The 25,786-nt window shown below is 42.6% G+C and overlaps 1 protein-coding gene across 5 annotated transcripts in view; it reads right to left on the bottom strand.

Annotated features, from left to right (window-relative positions):
- UHRF2 (ubiquitin like with PHD and ring finger domains 2) overlaps window positions 1-25,291 on the bottom strand; it is a 171,904-nt gene extending 146,613 nt beyond the window's left edge. For 4 of the 5 annotated variants that reach the window (XR_012159104.2, XM_073345304.2, XM_073345305.2 and 1 more), the window contains exon 1: window positions 24,736-25,290. Coding sequence is in view for 4 of the 5 variants with exons in the window: in XM_073345304.2 (XP_073201405.1) it covers window positions 24,736-24,888 (153 nt within the window). In the remaining variant the exon portion in view is untranslated. Of the gene's footprint in view, window positions 1-24,735 lie in introns of all 5 variants that reach the window. The other variant, XM_073345307.2, reaches the window with a different exon arrangement.
- Between the last annotated feature and the right edge of the window lie 495 nt (window positions 25,292-25,786).

Genomic DNA, 25,786 nt, shown 5'->3' with positions numbered 1-25,786 from the left:
TTGCAGCCAAAAGATTTGCAGGATAGTTAAGTATTGGAATAAGCTTCCAAGGGAGGCTGTGGGATCCCCTTAATTGAAGGTTTTTAAGAACATGTTAGACAAACTGTCATATATGGTCTAAGTATATTTGGTCTTGTCTCAGCATAGGGGGCTGGACACAATGACCTCTCAAGGTCCCTTCCAGCCCTACATGTCTGTGATTGATGAACTTCAGTAGAAACTTGAACTGTTCTTTGGTGTAAAGCAGTGGTTCTCAAACTTTTGTACTGGTGACCCCTTTCACACAGCAAGCCTCTGAGTGCAACCCCCTTTAGAAATTAAAAACATTTTTAAAAATATTTACCACCCTTATAAATGCTGGAGGCAAAGCGGGGTTTGGGGTGGAAGCTGGCAGCTTGCAACCCACCATGTAATAACCTCGCAACCCCCTGAGACGTCCCTACCCACAGTTTGAGAACCCCTGAGGTAAAGGCTTCCTTACAGGTGAGGTTCCACATTAGATTTACCCGTTAGAGGATTCTTCCTTTCCTGAAGTCTTTATTAGCATTTCAAAAGACACAAAGGCAAGGGGAGATGGAGACAGTGGGTCAAAACTCACTGCAAATGTTTCAGTGAATAGCTACAGTGGCTGCTATAACTGAGTTGGCAAGTTTCTGTTTCTAAGTGCTTTCCAAGATAAAGGGCTTGGCTACATTTACATTTTATAGTGCTCTAACTTGCTGGCTCAGGGGTGTGAAAAATCACCCCCGAGTGCAGCAAGTCAGAGCGCTTTAAAGCGCTATTATAAACAGGCTCTGAGCAGTTGGAGCCACGCTCCCAGTGCTCAGAGCTAATTCCCTCGTGGCGGTGGATTACCAGGAGCACTAGGAGTGCTCTCTCCCAGCGCTCACGCACTACCACACTCACACTTCAAAGCACTGTCGTGGGAGCACTCCTGCAACAGTGCTTTGAAGTTTCCAGGGTAGCCATGCCCAAGGAAGATGTATATTGAACTAAATGGTTAAGATGTAATGAATTCTCTAGAAGAATCTTCCCCTCCCCGCCCCCAATGGTGAGCCAAGTATAAGAGCGTGTTAAACTGAATGCACCTGTTAAGACAGAAAGGCATCTGTATTTCTAGGCACCCTGCTGATGCAATGGATTCAGTTTCCTCAGGGGGGTAAGCAGACTTCTTCCACTTGCCATATCTACTATTTCTGACCACACCATCTCTTGGATAAGGATAATTTTATAGCTCGAGTAACTAGCTAAAAGTAGTTCTAAATTTCTGTGAGCCAGTACTAGAAGTAAATGAGGTTAACAATATTTGCCAACTAGAGCAACAGCCTGCAAGCTATACCCTGCAAAACTGCAGAATTGCTATACAACAGCTTCATGGTACAGAATGTTAAATGATTCTTCGGTGCCATGTCTCCACCTGCCCAGGCTATAGAGTTAAATGTATCAAACTTTTTTAGCTTCATTGCCCTTCCTTAGGGGGAACCATATTCCCCTCGTAAGGGTTATCAATATAGTCAAAGAGTGACCGGAAATGTGTAAAGATAACTTTCCTCTATATTTGAACATTTTCCCATGTATGTGTGTCAACTTTAGTGAACCAAAATTGTTTACCTCCTTTTCTCCCCCACAAAAAAATCTGATGATAAAAGTCCTAAAGCACTATGGCAAAGTAGGTAGAAAGTTTTATCAGAGAGTTAGCACACTTGCATTTTGAGCCAGTTAGCTAGTGTTTTTTGTAGCAGACAAGAAGCCTTTATCTAGTTATTTTTCTGGGCCACAAGAAGTTCTCAAACTATCCAGTTTAGACTAGTTTTGTAGACTGTTGCCAGGGACAGTCACTCTGTTTCCCAGAGAGAAAAGTCAACTAATCTACGAGCAGCAGATCAGGAGCATGACTGGCATTAGCACCCAAAAAAGCCATCACTGCCCTTTTGAGCCAGCATTCCTGCTACTCTCCTCCCCCTCCACACAGACTAAGTAAAAGTAATGAACTACTTCTGATCATTAGTACTAATAGATATAAAAGAGTGATAACAATGGCGACTGTATGTCTTCATCCTTATTCCTCACAAAGGATTTCTTGTATGTTTAATTTTTATTCAACTCAAGTTCAGATGAGCCGTAAGTCTTGCTATTAGACCACCAGGGAGAGTAGCATGGACATAGCTGTGGAAACAGGAGTTAAGTGGTTATAAAGAGCAGCAGAACAGGAAAAGCAAACTACTTAATGTTTAGCCTGAATTTCCTCATATTCCCAAATAGTTGGGGTTTTTTTTGAAGGGGGAGGGGGTTGTTTGTAGTTCAGGATGAATAAAGCGATTATTTTTTAAATCTCTATTTTAATTAGCTAAATAAACCTACCTGAACTAAATCTCAAATTGACAATCTACATTAAAGCCTAATGTTACTATAACCTAGGGCTGCCAATTAATCAGTTAACTCATGTGATTAACTCAAAAAATTAATCATGATTAAATCGCACTGTTAAACAATAGAACAAATGAAATTTATTACATATTTTTGGATGTGTTCCTACTGTTAAAATACTGATTTCTATTACAACACAAAATAGAAAGCGTACACTGCTCACTTAATATTTTTATTACAAATGTTTGCACTGTAAAAATGATATAATATTTTTCAATTCACATCATACAAGTACTGTTGTGCAATTTCTATCATGAAAGTGCAACTTACCAATGTCTATTTCTTTGTGTTACATAACTGCACTAAAATCCAAAACGCAAAAAAATTTAGAGCCTTTAGAGCAAAAAAATTAAGTCCACCCAGTCCTTGTTCACCCAATCACTAAAACAAGTTTGTTTACGTTTACCGGAGATAATGCTGCCCACTTTTTATTTACGTCACCTGAAAGCGAGAACAGACGTTCACATAGCACTGTTGTAGCCGGTATGGCAAGGTATTTACGTGCCAGATCTCCTAAACGTTCTTAAGCCCCTTCATGCTTCGGCCACCATTCCAGAGGACGTGCTTCCATGCTAATGATGCTTGTTAGGGGAGGGAAAAAAAAAAAAAAGTTACTCACCCTTTTTGTAACTTTTTCTTCAAGATGTGTTGCTCATATCTATTAAAGTCAGGTGTGTGCACATGCCGCGTGCATGGCTATTGGAAACTTTTCCCTAGCAGCTACCTGTTGGCCCATCTGTGGAGCCCCCCGGAGTGGCACTGGTATGGCGCTCTATATACGACCCTGCTGGCCCAACCCCCCTTCAGTTCCTTCTTGCCGGCTACTCCAACAGAGGGGAAGATGGGGGGAATGAAATAGATATGAGCAACACATCTCGAAGAACAACAGTTACAAAAAGGGCAAGTAACTTTTTTTTCTTCTTTGTGTGCTTGCTCATATCAATTACAGTTAGGTAACTTCCAAGCCTTAGCTCTGAGGTGGGGTCAGAGTCAACGTATTGCTGACCGAAGTACCGCTCTGCCGAAGGCAGCATCGTCCCTAGATCGTGGGACAATGGCATAGTGCAATGTGAAAGTATGCACTGAAGACCATGTCGCAGCCCTGCAGATCTCCTGGAGAGGTACATGGGCCATGAAGGCTGTTGATAAGGCCTGCACCCTCGTGGAGTGAGGTGTGATGGCAGGAGGAGGAACCTTTGCGAAGTCATAACAAGCACGGATACATGCCATAATCTGGGAGGAGATCCGCTGGGAAGAGACTGGCAAACCTTTCATCCGCTCCACCACAGCAACGAACAACTGGGTTGTCTTGCGGAACGGACTCATGAAGTTGATATAGAAGGTGAGTGTTCTCCTGACATCCAGCAAGTGTAGCTGTTGTTCGTGAGAGCTGTTGTGTGGTTTTGGATAGAAGACTGGCAGGAAGATGTCCTGGCTAATGTGGAAACAGGACACCACCTTGGGGAGGAAAGCTGGATGAGGTCTACTCTAAGCTGTACCCGGTCTTTATGAAAGATAGTGTACAGAGGCTCAGGAGGTGAGGGCCCGTAGTGTTACACTAATAAAATAATACCAATAGAATCTTATAAGAGGAATAAGGCAAAATGCCGCGTTTATTGTAAATACAACAGTTAGCATATGCTTTTCAATCACACACACACACACACACACAGAGTCCTGCCAGTTGATGTTTACAGTTACCGGTCCAGAGTCTGGATCAATCTAGAGGCCAGCCAGATTGGTCGCAGAGGGGAGCAGGGCTCTGTTGGTCACGATCCGATACTCCTGGAGTGTGGCAAGACGAACCCAAAGTCTCATGGCCAAGCACCCTCTTCTTATAGTTTTTTTTCTCCTCTGTTGAAGTCTATGGATTTTGCTGAGTCAGTTTCTGACCGGTTACTCTTTGATTGGTGTTAACATTTCAAAACACCTTTGAGAGGGTCATCCTGTCCTGGTTTCGATTTAATCAATTGTCTTTAACTTTAGGGATGCCAGCATTCTCCTCAGGGTCATCAATCTGCCCTTCCTCCATTATGGACGCGCATTGATGATTTTCTGGTGTCATGAAGTCTCTTCACTCCTCCTTCCTTGACCATCTGGCTAGAACAATGGCCTTCACACCTTATCTTTTCCTGATGCATGCATTCCCCATTCACAGTCTCTCTCACAGAGAAGACAAATTAAATTTCACTAAATCTTGTGGTCAGAAACAGTTTACATTGTGCTCAGGCCTTCGACATTCCTTTAATCTAATTAACAAGACAATAAAAAATCCTGTCTCTTATTAACTAAACTTTATAGCAGGTCCTAATTGTAATGCATATGGGAAAACAATCTCATAGAACCAGAGGGTCATTCCTTTCTGCTATTCAAATGGGGAGGGCTAGCAGGATGAAATCAAGACATACATTAATTCTTATAGTACAAATATAAAATCCTGCTCCTACAATAGTTCAAACATGCGTCATGCTGAGGTGATAGCTTCTTGTTCATTCCTCTGCCTCTCTTGGAAGGTTGCCTTTCTGGTGGCTAACAGCTTGAAGGGAATAACCATACTGGCCCCACTCCAAAGGGCTCCACAGCCGGCCTGATGGGTAGCTGCTAGGGAAGAGTTTCCAACAGCCGTACACACGGCGCACGTACGCACGCACACACCTAACTGGAATGGATATGAGCAAGCACTCGAAGAAGAAATAATGCATTAAATTAAATTTGTAACTGAACTCCTTGGGGGAGAATTTGTATGTCTTTGACTCTGTTTTACCTGCATTCTGCATATATTTCATGTTATAGCAGTCTGTTTTAAGAAGACTTTCACCGCAGATCTGACAAAAAGCAAAGGTACCAATGTGAGTTTCTAAAGATAGCTACAGCACTCAACCCAAGGTTTAAGAATCTGAAGAGCCTTCCAAAAATCTGAGAGGGACAAGTTGTAGGGCATGCTTTCAGAAGTCTTAAAAGAGCAACACTTTGATGCAGAAACTACAGAACCCGAACCACCAAAAAAGAAAAAAATCAACCCTCTCCTAGCGGCATCTGACTCAGGATTAAAATGAACATGCATCGTTCCGCACTGCTTTGGATGGTTCTCGAGCAGAACCGGTAATCAGCATGGACGCATGGCCTCTGGTATGGTGGCTGAAGCGATACATGAACCTTTAGCACATCTAGTATGTAAATATCTTGCAACACCGACTACAACACTGCCATATGAATGCCTGTTCTCACTTTCAGGTGACACTGAACAAGAAGCAGGCAGCATTATCTCCTGCAAATGTAAACAAAACTTATTTGTCTGAGCGATTGGCTGAACAAGTAATAGGACTGAGTGGGCTTGCACACTCTAAAAAGTTTTACATTGCATTCAAAAATAAGTTATTTTTTGTATATAATTCTAATTTGTAAGTTCAACTTTCATGATAAAGATTGCACTACAGTATTTGTATTAGCTGAATTGAAAAATACAATTTCTCCTTTTTTTACACTGCAAATATTTGTAATCAAAAATATAGCAAGCACTGTACTATTCCTATTGTGTTGTAATTGAAATATATTTGAAAGTGTAGAAAATAGCCAAACATATTTAAATATATGGTATTCTATTGTTTAACAGCGTGATTTAATCATGCAATTACAGTGGTTTTTTTTTTAAATCCCTTGACAGCCCTACTATAATGTATTAGTCATTTCAATTCACTGTTTTTATTTAATCAATTTACTGTCAAAGTTTTAATTAAAGTCAAACCATGGAATTGGTGGAAGACTGTAGTTAAATACCTGGGAAACAGTGTTTGTTGCAGTTTTAAACCAGTTTTTGACAACAGTAATCTCTCCTGCTGGTGCAGAACATGTTTCCTTTCAATTTATTCAACTAGTTCAATTCAATAACAAGCTCATACAAAGGTGAGAAACCAACTGGGAGTTGGAAAAAAAAAAAAAAACTTATTTTTATTCCAATTCATGGATTGGAAGGGGAAAACAAGGTGTGAGAGGATGGTATCTACTAGTAAAATGTCTTGAAAGACATTGCAATCAAAAAAGAGAGACTACAGATAATGTTTTGTTGTTTAGTTTTAAATGTGACACGTTTCAACAACTTTATTTTTGTGTCCAGCACATTTAAGGTAGTTTTATTTAATAAAAAGCCATTCTTGTGCATTTAAAAATTTCTACCTAAATGATACAAGTCATGAGAAAAGTTAACCATTTTCTAAACAACTAAAAATTAAATCTGACTAAATATATTTTAAAGCTTTAATTGCTTGAACAAAGGTATAGCTAATGTGTCCCCTGGTTAGCAAAAAGTAGTACCAAATTTAATGTAAAGGTTATATTTAGTTGTAAATCAGTATGTTCTAGTGTTTTAATAACCAAATGACAAATCAACTCATTAGGAAAAGAACTGGAGCACAAAAACAAAATTAGAAGTGAATTATCTACATTATGGTTTCCCGCTTGCCAATTTAAGGCATGATTAAAATTGGTAATTTAAAAGTCATCCTGCTGTATTCCTCCTCTACCCAAAGCGCCTCAACAAGTGATTTCTTAGCAGACTGTACTGAGTAAACAAAGATCCACACTGATTCTTAATCCTGTAATAGATGTTGCATATTGGAAAATTATTTAAACCCCTTGAGATCTGTCAGAGTTACTATATCTTCAGCTAATATTACTTTTACTTTAATCTACCTAAACAGTAAAACTAGCTAGGATTCAAAATAGCTTGTTACTCTGGCTCAGGAAAATAAACCCATCTGAGTGTTCACTGAGCTAGTTACATTACCAAAATTCAGTTCAACTAGAATTCAGCAAAAAGCAAGGCACTGCTTCTCATTCCAAGTGACTGCTTTTACAGCCACAAACTGTATCAACTTTCCTTGTAGTAAGTGTGTTCAATACAGCTTTGAAAAGATAACCCTTTAACTGAAAGTAAGCCACTTCATAAGTTTCAGTAATGTTACTTCCATGTAATCCTATTATTATCCTATCCTGTTATTGGAGTGTTTAGTGCACGAGATGAGGTACACCAAATGTTGTGATAGGCATGTGTTGGATCCATGGATCTTGAAAGGTGTTATGGGAGGTGTTGACCACTGTAGCAGTGGAGATACGGTCCAATAAAAGATTATCTCACCCACTTTATCTTGCTAATATTCTGGGATTGACACAGCTACAACTATACCACATTATTCAGTTCCAAGCAGTTCCAGTGTTGGTCTGTCCTCTAAAAATTATATAGTAGTGAGAATTTTATGCTGCAAGTACTAGACATTAAAACAAGTCATGGAAAATTTAAAAACAAATGAAATTTTAGTACAACATTTCTGAAGTTATAAAGTGTTTCTTCTGTATCTGCAGGGTTCTAGTACTGTAATTTTTTTCCCCCTCCAAAACTATCTTGCACCTCAATCAAGCTACCTCACCCTTCTGGTTACTGTGCAGCAGTGTAGTTCCAACCGTCTTTTAGCTGAAAGAAAAGGAAAAGACTTCTGGTGCTTCAATTCAAGTGAAAATAGCAGCTGTAGAATTCTGGTCCATTGGTATGCCAAGTCAACCACCTTCTTCCAAAAGCCCAGATTCTGCTGAATCTATCACATGGCTCATAACACATTAAGTAGGTCAGATCCAGCCTACAGGTTAGGTATTGAACACCACCAGCTTAGTGGCAGCCACCTGATACTGTGCACCTGGTACTAGGAAACATTTAGTTTCCTTCAATACCTTCTCTCGTGGGAGGGGAGCGCCAAAAACCAAACTGCATTCAGCAAGACAGGCAGTGTGTGGCAGATGCCTTCTGGACTCACTCAAACGGTCTCATTCAGTACCACAATGCTCTTACCGCAGCCCACAAATTGCTATGATTTGAACTAAAATGATACAAATCTTGAGATGCCCTATGTAGACAGTTAGGAGCTGAAGTCAGAGCATACAACAGCATGAGACAGAGGCAAGTATCCTGGAGAGAGCCAGAAGCTCTTAACCATTCAAGTGAAAAGTCCCAAAAAGCACATTAGATTTGGTTTTCAAAGGACTGAGGATCCTGAGCTGTTGTCTGTAAAACACTCGCTGGTGATCTGGAGAGCACCTGGTTCCATGGTGGTTGAGTTTCCAGATGCTAAAACTATATTAAATTTAAAGAAAATCCTTGTCCATACTGATTTTTATGACTCATAAGAATGTCAGCCCTGAGATGCCTGGCTGGAGGGAAGGTGGTCCATGAAAACCAACTGCCCAATTTTAAGAAATTTGTGCAGCATGGGGTAGGACTTAGGGATCGGTAGTACTCTGTTAGAATTCTTTTTACATATGACTGCCACTACTGCCTCAGACTGACAGACAAGGTGGGTGAGGTAGTATCTTTTATTGAATCAACTTCTGCTGGTGAGAGAAGTTTTTGAGCTTATTCAGAGCTCTTCAGAGTTGTCAGGCAACTAGTTAGCACAGTCAAGCTGCATTTTGTGAAAGTTAATATATCTGCAGAGATTTTATAAATTGTACCGAAGTTAAGGTGCATAAAGTCATTTAGCACTGATTTCATTAAAGCTTTCTTTCAGATTTTTGTTTAGATGTTAGTTCTTCCCTTCTCATTTTGTCTCTTAAAAAGCAAGAGACATTCACATTAGCGATCTGCCTTCCCAATTATCTATAGACTTTCTATTTACATGGTTTCCTATTAAGGATAATCATTTAATATATCCATCTAAACCACGTAAGTTCTATGGGCCTATCCTATCATTAACATTCTTTGAGAACACCAAAACTCAATCAGGAACTTAAAATATATCCAGGTTATCTGCTTTGTGTTACCACCAACTTCCCATGAATGTTCAGTGTATTGGGTCAAGAAACATGAAATGATTTAGCCAGTTCTCCAACCGAGTTACTGTGGCTAGGCATCTTTAAGTATTTTAAAAAGGAGGAGACTGAACCGGACTACACTTGAAATATTTTTAATAGTATTGCTTAATGGATATCTATGCTAGTGAAAACCTCCAGTGCTGAACCAATATACAACCAGTGTCATTACATCGGTATAAATATCCGTCATATAGACAGACCTTAACCATCTTCAGAAGTACGTGCATATGAGTATAGACAGGTAGCACAGCATTCACAAGTCTAACTGTATGTACTACAACAACTCCCAAGAAGGGAGTTGTTTATCTGTAATACATTAATATAAGTGACTAGCGATATCAACTGCAATCGCTAATAAAAAATAAGATACATGTGGGACTAGTTTTGTGATGGAATACAGCTAATATAGCTGAGAAAGTTTTGAAAGAAAATTAGTGTAGGTATTGTGACAGGGTCAGGCCAGATGGCTCCAGGAGAGTAATCCTATTGGGATCCAGAAAGTGGGCGGGCGCTACAGGAGAGTGATAGAAGGCAGATATATTAGCCTGGATTAAACTTCTTTTGCAACAGCCACTTTGCAGCTGCCAAATACAGCTGTATATTTTTCATGTCTCAAGTAAGAAAGTAGAATGCTTTTGAAGATTACCTAAAAATTTGTTTCAGGATTAACCAAGAACTTGTAACTCCATGCTAGAATAAAAATGACCACAGGAGAGGCACAGACACATGCTCGTTAGTTAAACCACAAGCCTGCTTCTTGGTCGTAGGTTAAGATTGAAACACTGTTTAATTCACGGGTGATTAATATGGTGAGGTACTTAGAGAGAAACAAATAGTTAAATTAAAAAAAAAGAGGATACTGATCATTTGCTAGAAGCTAACAATATTCTAAAAGGTTTGCTGAGGAGTTCCTTCAAATATAGGACCTAGTAGAAACAGAACTTGATTCTAGAGAAGGAATTCATGTTCAACAGCTGAAGCTATTGAAATGTTCAAGCCTGAGAACTCAACTACAATTAGATGTTAGTATATGACAGGTCATTTTCTAGCATGTGCGGGTTTATCACATGCCACTTCACACAAAAATGAACACTTGATTTTGGATATATGGAAGTGGGTTTCTCCCAGAAGTAATTAGATGTTGTTCAGCTCATGACAGTTTTGGAAAATTCAGAGAGATTCTTTTCCATGTTACCAGTGGGTATCTAAAATTATATGGGGAACTAGTCTAAAATTGTAATAGCAACATAATTTCAAGCTACGATGGAACTTTTAAAATTACCTGAATCACCTGGATTTAAATTGCTCCACCCTGACTACAATATAACATGCTTGGAAATCTGTACAAAGTCTGAATCTCAAAATCTGATCGCTTTTTAAATGCCCTTTCAAGAACTCTAGAGACGCTCACTACCACTAACTTTAGGTGCTCCAATACTAGAGTGATTGTACAGAAGGGAACAGAATTGCTTGTTTATTCAGTAACTTTTTCTAACAGTAGGTCAAAAACAGATTTCTTATTCTATCCAGATTTTACACACTCAAAAACTAGGACTCCTTGGAAGGAAAGAGAAGGAATAGCTTTGGTCTAAAGACTGTCCCCAGGATCCTCCTTGAAGAGTTTTGTAGCACAGCTTCACTGGAACCATGTTACCAGGAAACCAGGGAAAGGAAAAAGCCAACACCCCATATGGCATGGAAGCACAGGGTTTTTCAGATGAACCTAGACTCCTGCAGATCCCAAGGAAGTTGCAGCTGTTGAAGGATCAAAGACTCATTGCGCGGGAGGTCCCTGCCTCCATTTGAATAGTCTGGAGGAAGATCTGTAAAGGGAACCCAGGAAGTTTCCCCTTTAAGGACTTTGAGGGTTAATTCAGCCAGTCATGTTACTAACGTATAAAAACCCTGAAATTGTTTTATGGTGTTTATCAAGAGATATTTCTGGACAAACAGAAGCAGTGATCATAAACAAGAGAAACTGATATCAAGAAAGGAGTTAACACTCATCAGGAAACACTTTCACAGAGAACAGTTCATATTCTGAATAACCAGAACAGCCTTTGTGACCCAAGGACATCTTGATGCCAACAGGCAGAGGGCATGGTAAGAGCATAAGGATTACAGGGATCCCCTGGGTCTGGTATATACATATCTCACATGACATTCTTTGATGAATGCATCCAATGAAGTGAGCTGTAGCTCAGGAAAGCTTATGCTCAAATAAAATTAGTTAGACTAAGGTGCCACAAGTACTCCTTTTCTTTTTGCAAATACAGACTAACACAGCTGCTACTCTGAAACGTTTCATGAACTGCTATCTAATGAAATTACATGTACCTGTGTTACAATGGTCAAAATCTTTGTAAAAATATGTATATCTAGACTAGAAATTATATACTTACAGACTTGAAGTTAAATTGAAGTCACCCAGAAATGACATGCCTTAAAACAGGTTCCTCCAGACAAGAGATAGGAGACTTATCTCCCTGACTGACTATTGTGTATTATATGTCTTATAATAATCTATTTGCATACGGAGTCAAATGTTAATGAAGAGATTGCAGGGACTTCAGGATACAAAATTAACAGAAAGAGGTGAACAGTGGGAGGAGAGGGGGAAATGCCATTTACAGGTTAAAAAAAAAAAGGATTGATCTAATATATTTAGGGGTGCAGTGACACCCTAGCATTCTTCAAGCAGGCTTCATCTTACAAAAGGAGGGTCTGCCAGTCATCCTAGTTGAAAAAATGCAGCGAAGGATTTTGGGTAAGTAGTGCCTTATTAGATGAGATGGCACCTCGTTAGTTAAATCTGGGCTCTAGTATGTGTTTTCTTTTACATGTAAACATTTGTTTCCTTTATTTTTAAGAATGAGAATATTTTACAGTAGTCGCATCATATGCGCATTTAACTTACAAGAATTCAATTATACATGCTCAGCAAAAAGTAACTCACAGCGGTGGAGTACTGTACAGGAGTCGACAGGACAGTGCTCGGGGGGGGGGGAAGGGTTTGATTTATAGTGTCTACTCTAGTTGCAATAAATCAACCCCCGCTAGATCAATCGCTGCCCACAGATCCGGTGAGCATCTCGCTGCACTGTGATTCTAGTGTTTAAAGATACATATTTTGTACATGGTCCCTAAACGCAAGCCAACTACTTCGCTGTTTCTTCAGTTGAACACCAGGTGATCTGTTCCAACGCTGGAGGAAAAACTGGCTGTGTTGGACTCATTGAGAGACAGTATGTCCAACGTGGTGCGTAAATATGCCTCAACGAATCCAGCATCCATGTCATCAAGACCCGATAGAGAGAAATCCATCAAGCCGTGGCATCAAGTGCACCAATAACTGCTGAGGTGGTGAGCCAGGTGTATGATAAGACTTTAGAGAAGACTGAAAAGGCATTAAACTTATGGCTGGAAGACATGAATCGTAAACATGTGCCTATCGATAGCAATACGTTGCGAGAAAAGGCTCTTAGCCTCTATGCGCTGTTCAAACCTCCCGCCAAAGAGGAGGGAGTTTTAGGAACTGCTTCAACCTCAAAAACGTGCAGACTACTGGTGAAGCTGCATCTGCCAATGAAGAGGCAGCAAAAGCCTACCCCGAACAATTAAAGAAAATCATAGAAGAAAAGGGCTCTCTTCTGGAAAAAGTTTTTAATGCTGACGAGACTGGGCTCTCCTGGAAAAAAAAAAATGCCCAACTGCACTTACATTTTCAAATCAGAAAGACAAGCCCCAGCTTCAAAGCAGCTAAAGACTGTGTTTTGTGGCAATGCAGCTGGGCATTTAATAAAATTGGGCTTGCTCTACAAAGCTGCAAATCCCTGTGCCCTAAAAGGCAAGAACAAAAAAAATCTCCTGCCTGTGTTCTGGCAATCAAGTAAAAAGGCTTGGGTGACAGCAGCATTATTTCTGGATTGGTTCCACAAGTGTTTCATTCCAGAGGTCAAGCGGTACCTTGAACAGAAAGGACTTGACTTTAAAGTGTTGCTGATCATTGACAATGCTCCTGGCCACCCTGCGGCACTACAGTTTGCGCATAACTATGTTGAAGTAGTCTCCCTTTTTTATTCTTTCATTCGACTTTTTGAGTATACACTATTTTCGTCTTACACGCTGACTTTAGAACCTAACCCCTGCGTAAGATGCAACTCCATTGTATTCTTGTTTTTGTAACAAACAAATCTAAATGCTGTGTGTTAAGCAGATCTGTGATCCAAGGTGTAAGTAATAAGCTGTGGTGTACTGTTCCTTTCAGAGCAGAGGATCTATATATTCTGAGTGTGTCAGGTGGATCAGGATGTGGCCACTCAGGGGAGGGGGAGGAGAGAGGAGGCGGCAGCGCACCTGGAAGACTTGGGGGTTGGAGTGCATCTACTGCTAACCTGCAAAGACACAGTGGAGCCGGAGTAGGCTGAGAGAATGCTTGTGTTGCTTATAGCTAGTGCAGTCAGGGAGCTGACCCCTGACAGGCACAGACTTGACATCCTCATGCTAAGGGAAGGTGGTAGCAAGATGCTGCACAACCTTACGTACCCCTAGAAAGGGTCACAGAACTAGCCATTCAAAACACAATTTGATTAGCACTATTCCATAGGATACTAAAAATCAAGAGGACTGTAATTCACAAGTAGGCCACCAATGTATGCCCCTATCATAAACTTAAGGAATAATGGTGAGAAAAAGGCAACTCCCATCTTTACAATTCCAGTATATGTTACTGCACGCGTGGGGGGGGGGGGGGGGGTAAGCTTCCTTTGCCAATAGTCAATGGCACCACAAGCAAAGTAGTGCTGCAAAGCAATTTACACATATGCATATTAGCATGGTTGTGTGTGTCTGTTAGCTATAAGGACTAAGAACAGTAGATGATTAAACAAACCAACTGCATTAAGATTAACAGAAAGTATAGTATTTGACTAATATTGGATATAGGGTCGTCAAGTGATTAAAAAAATTAAGTGATAGTGTGATTTATGCTGTTAACCAATGATAGATTTAAATATTTTCAGATGTTTTCTACATTTTCAAATAAAACTGATTTAAATTACACAGAATACAAAGTATACAGTGCTTACTTTATATTACAAATATTTGTACTGTAAAAAAGGTATTTTTCAATTCCCCCATTACAAGTACTGTAGTGCAATCTCTTTATCATGAAAGTTGAACTTACAAATGTAGAATGTACAAAAATAACAGTATTAAAAAACAAAACAATGTAAAACTGTAGAGCCTACAAGTGCACTCAGTCCTACTTCTTGTTCAGCCAATTGCTCAGAGAAACAAGTGTGTTCACATTTGCAGGACATAATGCTGCCCACTTTTTGTTTACAATGTCACCTGAAAGTCAGAACAGGTGCTCGCATTGCACTGTAGTAGCCGGTATTGCAAGATATTTACATGCCAGATGCTCTAAAGATTCAAATGTCCCTTCATGCTTCAACCCCCAATCCAGAGAGGGTGTGTCCATGCTGATGACAGGTTCTGCTCAATAATGATCCAAAGTAGTACAGACCGACGCATGTTCATTTTCATTACCTGAATGAAAATCATCATCAGATGCCACCAGCACAAGGTTGATTTTCTTTTTTGGTGGCCCAGGTTCTGTAGTTTCCATATCAGTCTTGCTCTTTTAAGACTTCTGAAACCATGCTCCACACCTCGTCCCTCTCAGATTTTGGAAGGTACTTCAGATTCTTAAACCTTGGGTCGAGTGCTCTATCTTTAGAAATTTCACACTGATAACTTCTTTACGTTTTGTCAAATCGGCAGTGAAAGCATTCTTAAAACGAACATGAGCTGGGTCGTCATCATCCAAGACTGCTAATACCCGGATTCTGCCATATATTTGATGTAAGAGAGCCAGAGACATACAATTCTCCCCCAAGGAGTTCAGTCACAAATTTAATTAATGCATTTTTTTAAACAAGCATCATCAGCACAGAAGCATGTCCCCTGGAATGGTGGCTGAAGCATGAAGGGGCATACAAATGTTTAGCATATCTGGCACGTAAATACCTTGTAATAACAGCTACAAAAGTGTGAATGCCTGTTCTCACTTTCAGGTGAGATTTTAAGTAAGAAGCGGCCAGCATTATCCCCCAAAAATGTAAATAAACTTGTTTGCCTTAGCGATTGGCTGAACAAGAAGTAGGACTGAGCATAGTTGTAGGCTCTAAAGTTTTGCATTTGAGTGCAGTTATGTAACTCCCACCCCACCCAAAGAAAAACCATTTCTAAATTGCACTTTCACCATAAGGAGAATGCACTACAGAACATGTATGAGGTGAACTGAAAAAATACTATATCACTACAGTGCACACATTTTTAATACAAATATAAAGCGAGAACTGTACACTTTGTATCCTGTGTTGTAACTGAAATCAATCTATTTGAAAATGTAGAAAAGCATCCAAAATGTTTAATAAATTGCAATTGGTATTCTATTGTTTAACAGCATGATTAAAGCTGGGATTAAGTGATTTTTTAATTGCTATTAATTTGAGTTAATCACACAAGTTAACTGCAGTTAATCAACAGCCATAATTGGATGGCATTCCATGCTTTAAGTTATAAGAGATACAGCTCCAGACAGTTAATCTTTAACACATCAGCCTTTTGACAACCAGGTCCCAACTTTAACATGGTTTAAGTGTATTAAGTCTTCCCTCCCTGCTTAATAATTGTGACACTGCCCTACCAAACACACAGCCATGAAAAATGCATCGGACTGTGAAATCTGGTCTCCCCCCGGGAAAGCTTGTCTTGTGTGTGCTTTTGCCCTATACTATACAGATTTCACAGGGGGAAAACCAGCATTTCTCAAATTGGGGATACTGACCCAAAAGGGAGTTGCGGGGGGAGGGGGTCACAGACTTATTTTAAGTGGATCAGGGTTTTGCCACCCTTATCCTTGCACTACTTTCAGAGCTGGGCCGATAGAAAGAGGCGGCGGCTGTTGGCTGGGCACCCAGCTTTGAAAGCAGCACCCCACCACCAGCAGTGCAGACGTAAGGGTAGCAATACCATACCATGCCACCCTTACTTCTGCACTGCTGCCTTCAGAGCTAGGCAGCCAGAGATTGGCAGCTGCTGACTGAGGGCCCAGCTCTGCAGGCAGTAGCACAGAAGTAAGGGTGCCAATCCTATACCACACCATCCTTACTTCTGCACTGCTGGTGGCAGCTCTACCTTCAGAGCTGGGATCTCAGCCAGCAGCCGTCACTCTCCAGTTGCCCAGCTCTGAAGACCGCACCACCGCCAGCAGCAGCAGCCCAGAAGGGCAACAGTACTGCAACCCCCTCTACAATAACCTTGCAACCCCACCCACAACTCCTTTTTGGGTCAGGACCCCTATAATTACAATACCATGAAATTTCAGATATAAATAGCTGAAATCATTAAATTTTAAAAATCCTATGACTGAAATTGACCAAAACGAACCGTGAATTTAATAGAGCCCTAGACAGGTCTTTGAAAGTTGAGAAAAAGCTTCAAAATTCTCACTGATAGTCTGTTGGTTTTTATTGCATTAGAAACCAGAGAAGTGTTTGTGCTTCTCCAAGACATATGGTATTAACCGTACAAAACTGAAAGTGGTTTCAGTAAGTAATGGCTAGCAACAGCCCAAGGACAAAAGGATCGCACTGCATCAGAGCTTCTGTACAGGAAACCCTGCACTGGCCAAATCTGGTCGATGTCACATCATTTTGGATATTTTAAAGATTAAATAAAATTGTGACCTAAACTCACTTTATCCAACCTGGAGTGCCTGTTTTAGACTAGAGTGCCTGCTTTTCTTTAAATATTAATTTAACAGTGTACACAAAGTGAAGAAAGCCATTGAGCTATTGTACATAGGTGACTAAGTCACTCAAAAACCATAGCCCAGAAGCAAAATAATTATCCTACAGGAACTCTGTACCTTGCAGAGGATCTTTATCTCCCACTGACTTAGGACATGTCTATGCTACAAATTGTGTGTTAAGCAGAGCTCTGATCCAAGGTGTGAGTGATATAAGCTGGGGGGTACAGTTTCTTTCACAGAAGAGGTGTTGATGCCAAGTGTGGTGGCACTATGGGTAGGTATCCTAGTGTGCCACCATGCTGCACTCCAGCACAATGTCTTTTGAGAAGTTTTTGGAATGTGTTAGAAAGAAATGACTGACCCAGGGATCTCTGGAAGCTCAAGGTCAAGTTCCCAGCATGCAACATTCTCCATCCCATAATGCCATCCATATCCCATATTTTTATTGAGGTTTTTTTAAAATCCCACCAACTCCCACAGCATTTTTGCTGTCTCCCATCTCTGACAGAGGCACAGAGCCTACAGACTTAAACACTATTCTCATGAATGCTGCAAACACAGGACGCACGATTCTCCTATATTTGCAGATCACAGGAAGAATCACAACAATGGGAGACATGACAATTTCTCTGAGGACAGCCTGCTGAGCGACCCAACAAAACAATTCCAGGGGACTGGCGCTGTTCAGAGCAGTTGCATATGGTGGAATGCTGCTTCTGAGCCTGAGAAAGGAGCACTGACTGGTGGGATCACACCATAATGAAGGGATGAGCAGTGGCTGCAGAACTTTTGGATATGAAAAGCCATATTTCTGGATCTGTGTGCCAAGCTTTCCCCAGACACCAGAACGAGAGCAGCATTCAAAGTGGAGACGCAAGTGGCAACTGCACTCTAGAAGCTATGAGAGAGCAACATCTGACCACCACCAACCTGGGCCCAAATTCAGTGACCTAGAAACAAGACTTACCATCCACTTTCCAGTACTGAGCCATGCAACCCCCATAAACTTGTTCTAGATTTAACTTGTTTGAACTAATTAGCAAGGGCAGACTAGGTTTGGATACTTATTTAAAAAGTAAGTAAAGTCTGATTGTATGTTTTACAGACAATTGACATTTCTTCCTAAAACTTAGTACTGTCCAAGTAAAGTGATTAAGAGTTCACCGTTCGTCAAATTGCAGCCCCTAAAGAATGTTCATTTATAAGACCATTACCATGAGTGTTTAATAAAACGTGCAGCTCAGCTTCAACTACAGCACAAATAGTACTTGTAGTGTATTAGGCATGTTCATTACATTTTCCACATGCTTAAGTTCTCATCTACCAGAGATTTTACTTTTAGAGCCCAAGTGTCTATTATGTGTGTCTTACAAAGTATATTTTCAGGTACCTATAGAGACTGATGCCAAATACCACTAAGGATAATTACATTTCAGAAAGGTTTGGGCAATTTCCAAGAGAAATAGGTTGCATTTTGATTGGAGAGTTATTTGGTAACATAGAAGCAACTGATTTTTCGTTGCAACCCCCACTGAATTGCATAGCTTGAACCTATTGTCCTACCTGAATGGCCATTAACCTCAGCATTAGCTCACTGTCAATCTTGTTTCAAGTATACTGTAGTACAGTACTAATCCAGCTGGACTTCTGTGCTCTTGCAACAAAGGTATTCAGTGTCAAACTACCACAATCTAACAAATTATAGCTGGAGCAGATAGTGCTACCTATGGTTATAGTTGGCAAATACTTCCCATTTTAAGATCCTGTTTTAGTTGCTTAAAAACTTAACTAAATTTTAACTACTTAACCTGAAGTTTCCCCATGCTGGCTCTCTGCCTGAGGCCAAAAAAAAAAAAATTTAAAGTTTCAGCTAAAATGGTCAAGTAATTTCCAAAAACAAAATTAGGGGAAAATACAATAGTTCTCACAACCGTTTCATTCAGAAGCTCTAGCCCATCCATGGTTTGGGGCAACGACTGGAAGTTGGAAAGGAAGAAGTTTGCCTTGTTGTTGGGACAAGAGCTTTATGCTGTCCCCACGAAAATTCACTCAAGTTATGAATCTGAAAAATTTGTTCGCAAATGCTCAGTAGACTTGTTAGAGTTTGACAGACAGCATCTCAGGAGAACTTGTCTGCATAGTACATGTTCCAGCACAGCAGGGGATAAGCACAACTTTCCCTAGAATTGCTCTTTCTGGCACCAAGGGGTTGCTGTGGTGCCAGGCAACAAAACTGAGAGCAGGGAGACAGTCTATCCCATACTCTCCATGCTCCTGCTAATAGAACCCAGGCTGCCTGGAAGAAGAAGCAGCCTTATTTTTTATCCAGAGGTGTAATGAGAAGGTTAGGTGGGTGTATAGAGAGCAGAGGAGGAGGGTCTGGATCACAGATTATACACCCTTGTGCCCTGAGCCTATCCATGTCTCCATTTTAACTCTATCTGCTAATTTTCAGGAGCAAAGATTATGAGGGAGCTTTAGTTTTAAGCTCACCTACTAACTCATTAACTATTAGCCTTGCCCTGCTAGGATTTTACCTCATTAGTTATATATTAGCTGATGCATTAGCACACCTTTCTGCCTAGTGAAGTCAAGGCCTAGTGTAGTTCTTCCCACCACTCCCTACCCCCCTTCCATATGGCAGCAAGGTTAAGTTGCCATGGTTGATGGTTTCACTAACACCCAATAGGCTGTGATCTCAAGCAGCATCAGAAGGAAGCTGAGACAGTTATGAGCCACAAAGCAGCAATGACAGCATGTAGGCATCTGCAGAATCATTAAGACACAGCCTTGCCTTACATTTGGATTGCTTTCCTTTGAAAGTGTTATGAACTTTATTGTATTTTTTTTTCATTCTATAGTCCTGATCAAAAACACCGAATCCCATAGCACAGGGGTTTTCAAATTGTGGGCTGCGACCCAGTACCATGGCATGGTGGCTCTGGTCAGCTGCTGATTGGGCCATTAAAAGTCCCGTCAACGGTGCTGCATGGCTAACACAAGCCATTTCCTACCTATTCTGACACTGTGCTGTCCCCGGAAGCGGCCAGCAACAGGTCCAGCTCCTAGGCGGGGGGCTATGGGCAAGAGCCACATGCACACCTCCACCTAGGAGCCTGACCTACTACTGGCCGCTTCCAGGGCGCAGCACAGTCTGTGGTGCCAAGATATGCAGGAAGCCTGCCTTAGTACCCCCACTACGCTGCTGACCGGGAGCCACCCAATCTCCTGCCCCAGCCCTGAGCCCCCCCAAATCAGAGCCCCCTCCTGCACTCTAAATCCCTCATCCAGGCCCCACCCCAAAGTCTGCGTCCCTCCCACACCCCAGCCCAGAGCCCCCTCCCATACCCTGAACCCCTCATTCCCAGCCCTACCCTGCAGCCTTTACCTCCACTCCACATCCCTCTGCCCCAGCCTTGTGCCCCTCCCACACCCCAAACCCCTCACCCCCAGCTCCATTGGGTTGCTGGCATCAACAATTTTCTTCAACTGCATCACCATAAAAAAGTTTGAAAACCACTGCCACAGTAGTATGCACAATTTCCTATGCTGCCACACTACCTGCCTCAATCCTGTACTGGAGAGGTGTAAAAGGACAGTTTAGACTGCAACTCCCTTCCATATCTGACCACTAATAAGATCGCCATGAAGGATGCCAGTTTTGCTGGTTGTTTCTGTAATATGGACAGATACCCAATAACCTCTCATGAGCTAAACTCCTCATGCAACAGTGAGATACAAGTTAGTTTCCAGCCTAGATAAGATTTTAACCAAGAACCTGACAATTCCATATCCCCAAACCAATCTCTCATCCTGAAGTAACTTTCGTATTTTGTGATCTGAAGTAATAACTGTTAAAGCAGGATACCATGTAAGTTTCAGTTGTACAAACCCAACTTTGCAGCAGGAATTTGTTTGAATTCCTATGCAGGCTTGTGGATCAGTTTAAGTTTAAGTTTTGTGGCAAGTTTTCAAGCTTAAACCTCAACATTTTTTACTGCTTGTTTTTCCAGTAAAGTAACTGAAGCTAGGGATCCCACAATGATTAGAGTTTGGTTCTTTGAAAATAGTTTACTGTATTAGTTCTAAAAAAAGTGTGTAGAGTAAGTCTACTCAAACCAAGATCTCCTTTACTTCCCTTACAAAAACTTTTACTTGGGTATACAAGCATTTTGCCATTTCCTGTAAAATACAGTTAGCATTTTTGCAGTACACGCTCTTAGTTACAAGAATTATCTACAATAAACTTCAGTGTACACACAGGCCACAACCAGTTTACTAAAAGGAGGATTTGGGGAATCTTAATCAACCATTCTATACAAATCAAATAGCTTTTTGTCAAATATGGCATATCTTACTGTTTAAAGCAAAGAAGCAATTTATGCCTTTTAAAGTACAAGATTACCCATGTAATCACAAGATCACTCCAAGTGATTTAAAAAAAAGACTACTGGAATACTTCACCACAGAAAGGGAGGAGTCTCAGATAATGTTTCTTGCAATACAGTTTCTGAATTGCTTGCTAGCTACAGAGAGACCTGTAATAAATGGCCACAGACTCAGAACATAACTGTGTAGGGATTTTGAGTTGTTTCTGCAGGGAAAACTGTCATGCTACATTCCTCCTACATATATGACCTTGAAGGGTACATTTACATGTACTATACAGAGAAATTAGAGGACATTACCCTCTCTTGGAAAGCAGCTGTTTAAAACATATACAGCCCTAACAGTATTACTTAAATATCCAAAGCTGGGCTTTTATGTAAAAAGCTAGCCTGAAAAGGTTTTCAATTTTTTTTTCTGTTTACATGAGCAGCTCAGATCTGTCTTTGATGCAAAACTGACAGGGATAAGTAAAATGGTGACATGAGCCCAGGGTGAAAATTCAGTAATCAAAAGGAAAGGATTACTCATTGTTTAAAGCTTGTTCTCCTCCCTGCCCCCTTTCAGATTTTGGATTAAGGGGGCCTTTCATTTTTACACCCCAACCTTGTCAATTAAGCAGAGAAAGCTCACCATAAACATCTGAGACCTCACAGAAGTCCTCCAATAAAACCAGAAACCCAAGACTTTACAGGCCTAACATTTACAGTTAAACAAGCAGGAAAAATTTTACTCTCATTCAGATTCTTTTCTAAAAAAGGGACACAGAGGGACTAGCTTTTTAAAAGTCTTAAGACTTCATAAAACAGGAAGTTAGCAACTAAGGAAGAACAAGGCAAGTCTGCAGAAACTACAGACTTCCTAAATATCTTGACATATTTCCCAGATTAATCTAATTTAAGGAATCCTAACTCTTTCACATTGCCGAGAGCCTTTATAAAGTGAGCCACAAGTGACAGACTGCAACCATGAATACTGCCACATGTCCTTCTGTACAATCCTGAATGCAGTAAAAATTCATGTTTCTATACAAATGTTTTAGTGTGAAACTTTAGCTGCATACAGGGTCAGTCCCCTGCTTAATGTTACTCCCTATGTTACTACACATCTCAAAGGTCTAATGCTCTTGCCCAAAAGGGAAATGAGATGTCAAGAAGCTACAAAGGTTAAGCTTATGGTAGTGTATGTGCCTGAACTGCAGTAGCATTGGGAAGTTTATCCTGAGAATGTGTGTCTCAAGGAGTAACAAACTAGTTTCTTTCAGAATGCGGATGCACTCATTCATTTCTGTTAAAATCAAGTGAAGAATAGATACTAACTCTTTAACTGAGCACAGTACATCCTCATGTTCAACAGAGTATACTTTAGGGGATAAAAATCTCTTCAATCTTCAGTTCCACATGCACAGCTGACAAACTAACTTCCAGCAGGAAAGGTGTTCAGAACCAGAATCTATTTGTTTGAGCTCAAACTAGTTCGTACATTCAAATAAAAAAAAATTGCAACTTCCACTCCTTTGTCTTACAAGGAAAGTAACCCAAGCTTAAGTCAGCCAAAATGTCACCTTAGCCACACAAGATTTTCTTTTTTTTTTTTTTTGGGGGGGGGGGGAGGAGGGGAAGAATCAAGGTGGAAACAAAAGCAGTGACTTTAAGCTCTAACCAGCCTTGTGTCACTGCAACTAACAAGCCAGACCCGAATCTCCCCTTCAGGAAGTGCGTAGATGTACTAACATCAATGTGACTGAAAGGTCAAACTGACACCAACTCTGCCCACTTTTAACTGCTCAAAACTCTGCTTCAGCTTCTGGCTTCATAATTATTATAACTTTAATCCTCAAGTAAAATTTTAAACTTCCAGATTAACACTCCTGCCATAAGAATTGCAATCTTTCTATAGCATCTTTCACAGACATTTCCTCACTCTATGGAGCACTAGATACAGAAAAACTTATGTTAGTGGTCACCTGTTGATGACTAATATTAAATCCCATTCCTTGTGACTGCTTCTATTATTCACACCAATATATATCCAATCTGTTAAATTTAAGGTTTAATCTTAGAGACATAACCTGGCCATACTGGTTAGAGCCACACTACATCCAGTGGTAGCCCAGATCACTCTTCCTATTAAAAAAGGAGATTCAACCACACTGAAGTGTGCAACCTCCCTTTCCTTTTATGCCCTTCCTCTACTACTCTTGCAGCATTCTGCATGCCTCATTTGCCACTACCCTATGTCTATATGATGATGAAAGCATCTACAGCTGTAGGCACAGACACCAGGAGGTCCTCTTTGGCTAGAGCAATCCTGGGTACCACTGTGTCCACAGCATAGCCCACACAAAGATTTTTAAGCACAGTTCAATCCAGGGACAGCTGATGCAACTTGTCTGACACCAGTAGGCACTGGTACCTTGTCTGTGGTAGCTCTCCCATTGGAGAAGCCCCAACTGTGGGCAATTTCGGGGTGTGGGGGACGAGAAGGGCTAACACAAACAGGGTGCAAAAGTCCTGCTAGGGCAAGCTATGCTCAGGCTTATTCGGTTTCTGCAAGTGAAGCTAAAGCCAAGGCGGGTAAGAGGCGATTTCCTGGAGCCCCCCACCCCACGTGGTCTAGTCACGTGTGCCCCCCCCCCCAATTCTGCAGAGCTGCCCCCGCTTCCCCTCCCCCCCGAGAGAAGAGGGTTCGTAGCCAGGCCCAGTAGTTCCACAAAACCGTTAATCCTTGGCGCGAGGCCGGGGAGGCGAGAACCCCCCTCGCTTCAGGCACACGCCCCCGGCCCCCCTCCCCACGCCACATACACACGTGCGGGGCCTGAAAGCGGCGCTCCGCCCTGGAAGCCGCTTTTACACACAGCGGGGGGAGGCGCCTCCCCTGCTGAAGCCAACGGGGACACCAAGGGGGAAGCCTGGAGGAGCCGCCGCGTCTCCTCCCATCCCCGGGCACGGCAGGGGGGGAGGCGCGAGGCTGTCCAGCTGGGAAAGCCAACACAAAGGAGTCGGTCCGACACCCTTTCCCCCGGGGCCCTGGCCGGGGGCGCCGCCTGGTCCCTTGGTCAGCAGCGCCGCAGGAAGGGGGAGCCGGGCTGCTCCTGCCCCTCACGTTGCCCTAGGCCCAGCGAGAGCGAGTAAACAAAAGCCGCAGCCAGCGGCTCGCATGGCCGGGCAGCCTGGAGCGCCGCTCCGGGGAGCACAAAGAGCGCGCGGCGGGTGGCGGCAGGTTTGGGGGCACTCCCGCCTCACCTGCTTGCCCCGGTAGAAGAGGCGCTGCCGCTCGGGGCTCACTCGGAAGCTCTCCTGGATCTTCTCCCGCAGACACTCGATCTTGGTGAGGCGACTCAGGTCGTCGATGGTCTGGGTCTCGGTGCCGTCTATGGTGCGGACCTGGATCCACATGGTGCGCGGCCGCCCACCGCCCGGGAGGCTGCCGGTCGCGGCTCCCGCCCGCTCTCCGGGGGCGTGAGCGCCTCTGCCGCTTCTTTGTTTTGGCTCAGTGGGGCAGGATGGTAAACCCGCGGAGCAGCCCGAGCCTCCCGGGCCGACGGCCTCGCTCACAGGGGCGAGGAGACCAGACCCCCGCCCCCGCCGGTCCGAGTGCGCCCGCAGCGGCGTGTACGCGAGGCCGCGAGCCCCCCGGTGCAGCACAATGAGTAGAAGCGCCCTGAGCGAAGCGCCGCGGCCAGGTCTAACGGGCACCGCCGGGAGCCATGTCCGAGCCCCGGGGAGTGTTTACCAGCAGCTGCCGCTCTCACATGGAGGTCACGGCGCCAAGGCTGATATCGCGAGAGTCTCCCGCTCCCTCTCCCCCCCGCCCCGCCGCCTTAAAGAGACCACAACAACAACATCGAGGAGACAGGGCTGGCTCCCCCCACCTCCGCCTTCGCTACCCGCAGGGCCCCGCCCCCAGCCGGCCCCCTTTTCCCGCCTTGGGTCTGACGGGCTGAGGGTTCGCGCGGTGACGAGGTGTAAGGGCAGATCTGCAACCATCTCCGCGGGGAAGGGGAAGAGCGAGTCTTTCGCCTTGTCACGGCGGGAGCAGACTCTGCGTTGTGGGGCGCTCGGAGCCTGCGGCTTGTCTCGGTCCGGGGGACCGAGACCTGTTAGGGTGCCTCTCAGCTTCATTGTTAAAGGAAGAAGGTAAGGGCAGGGTCTACACGGATCCTGCACCCAAAGCTGTGCTAGCAGCACAGAAAACAATTGTTGCCTCGTGACACTAACACCAAACTCCTCCAGACCCCTGCAAGGCACGACTAAACCATACCTCAAACACGCAGACCCGATGCCTGGATCCTTC

Source organism: Lepidochelys kempii, chromosome 5 (genome assembly GCF_965140285.1).
Source record: "Lepidochelys kempii isolate rLepKem1 chromosome 5, rLepKem1.hap1, whole genome shotgun sequence".
Classification (NCBI taxonomy): Eukaryota; Metazoa; Chordata; order Testudines; family Cheloniidae; genus Lepidochelys; species Lepidochelys kempii.
Note: the sequence above shows the minus strand (reverse complement) of the source record. Positions and strands in the feature narration are given on the sequence as shown.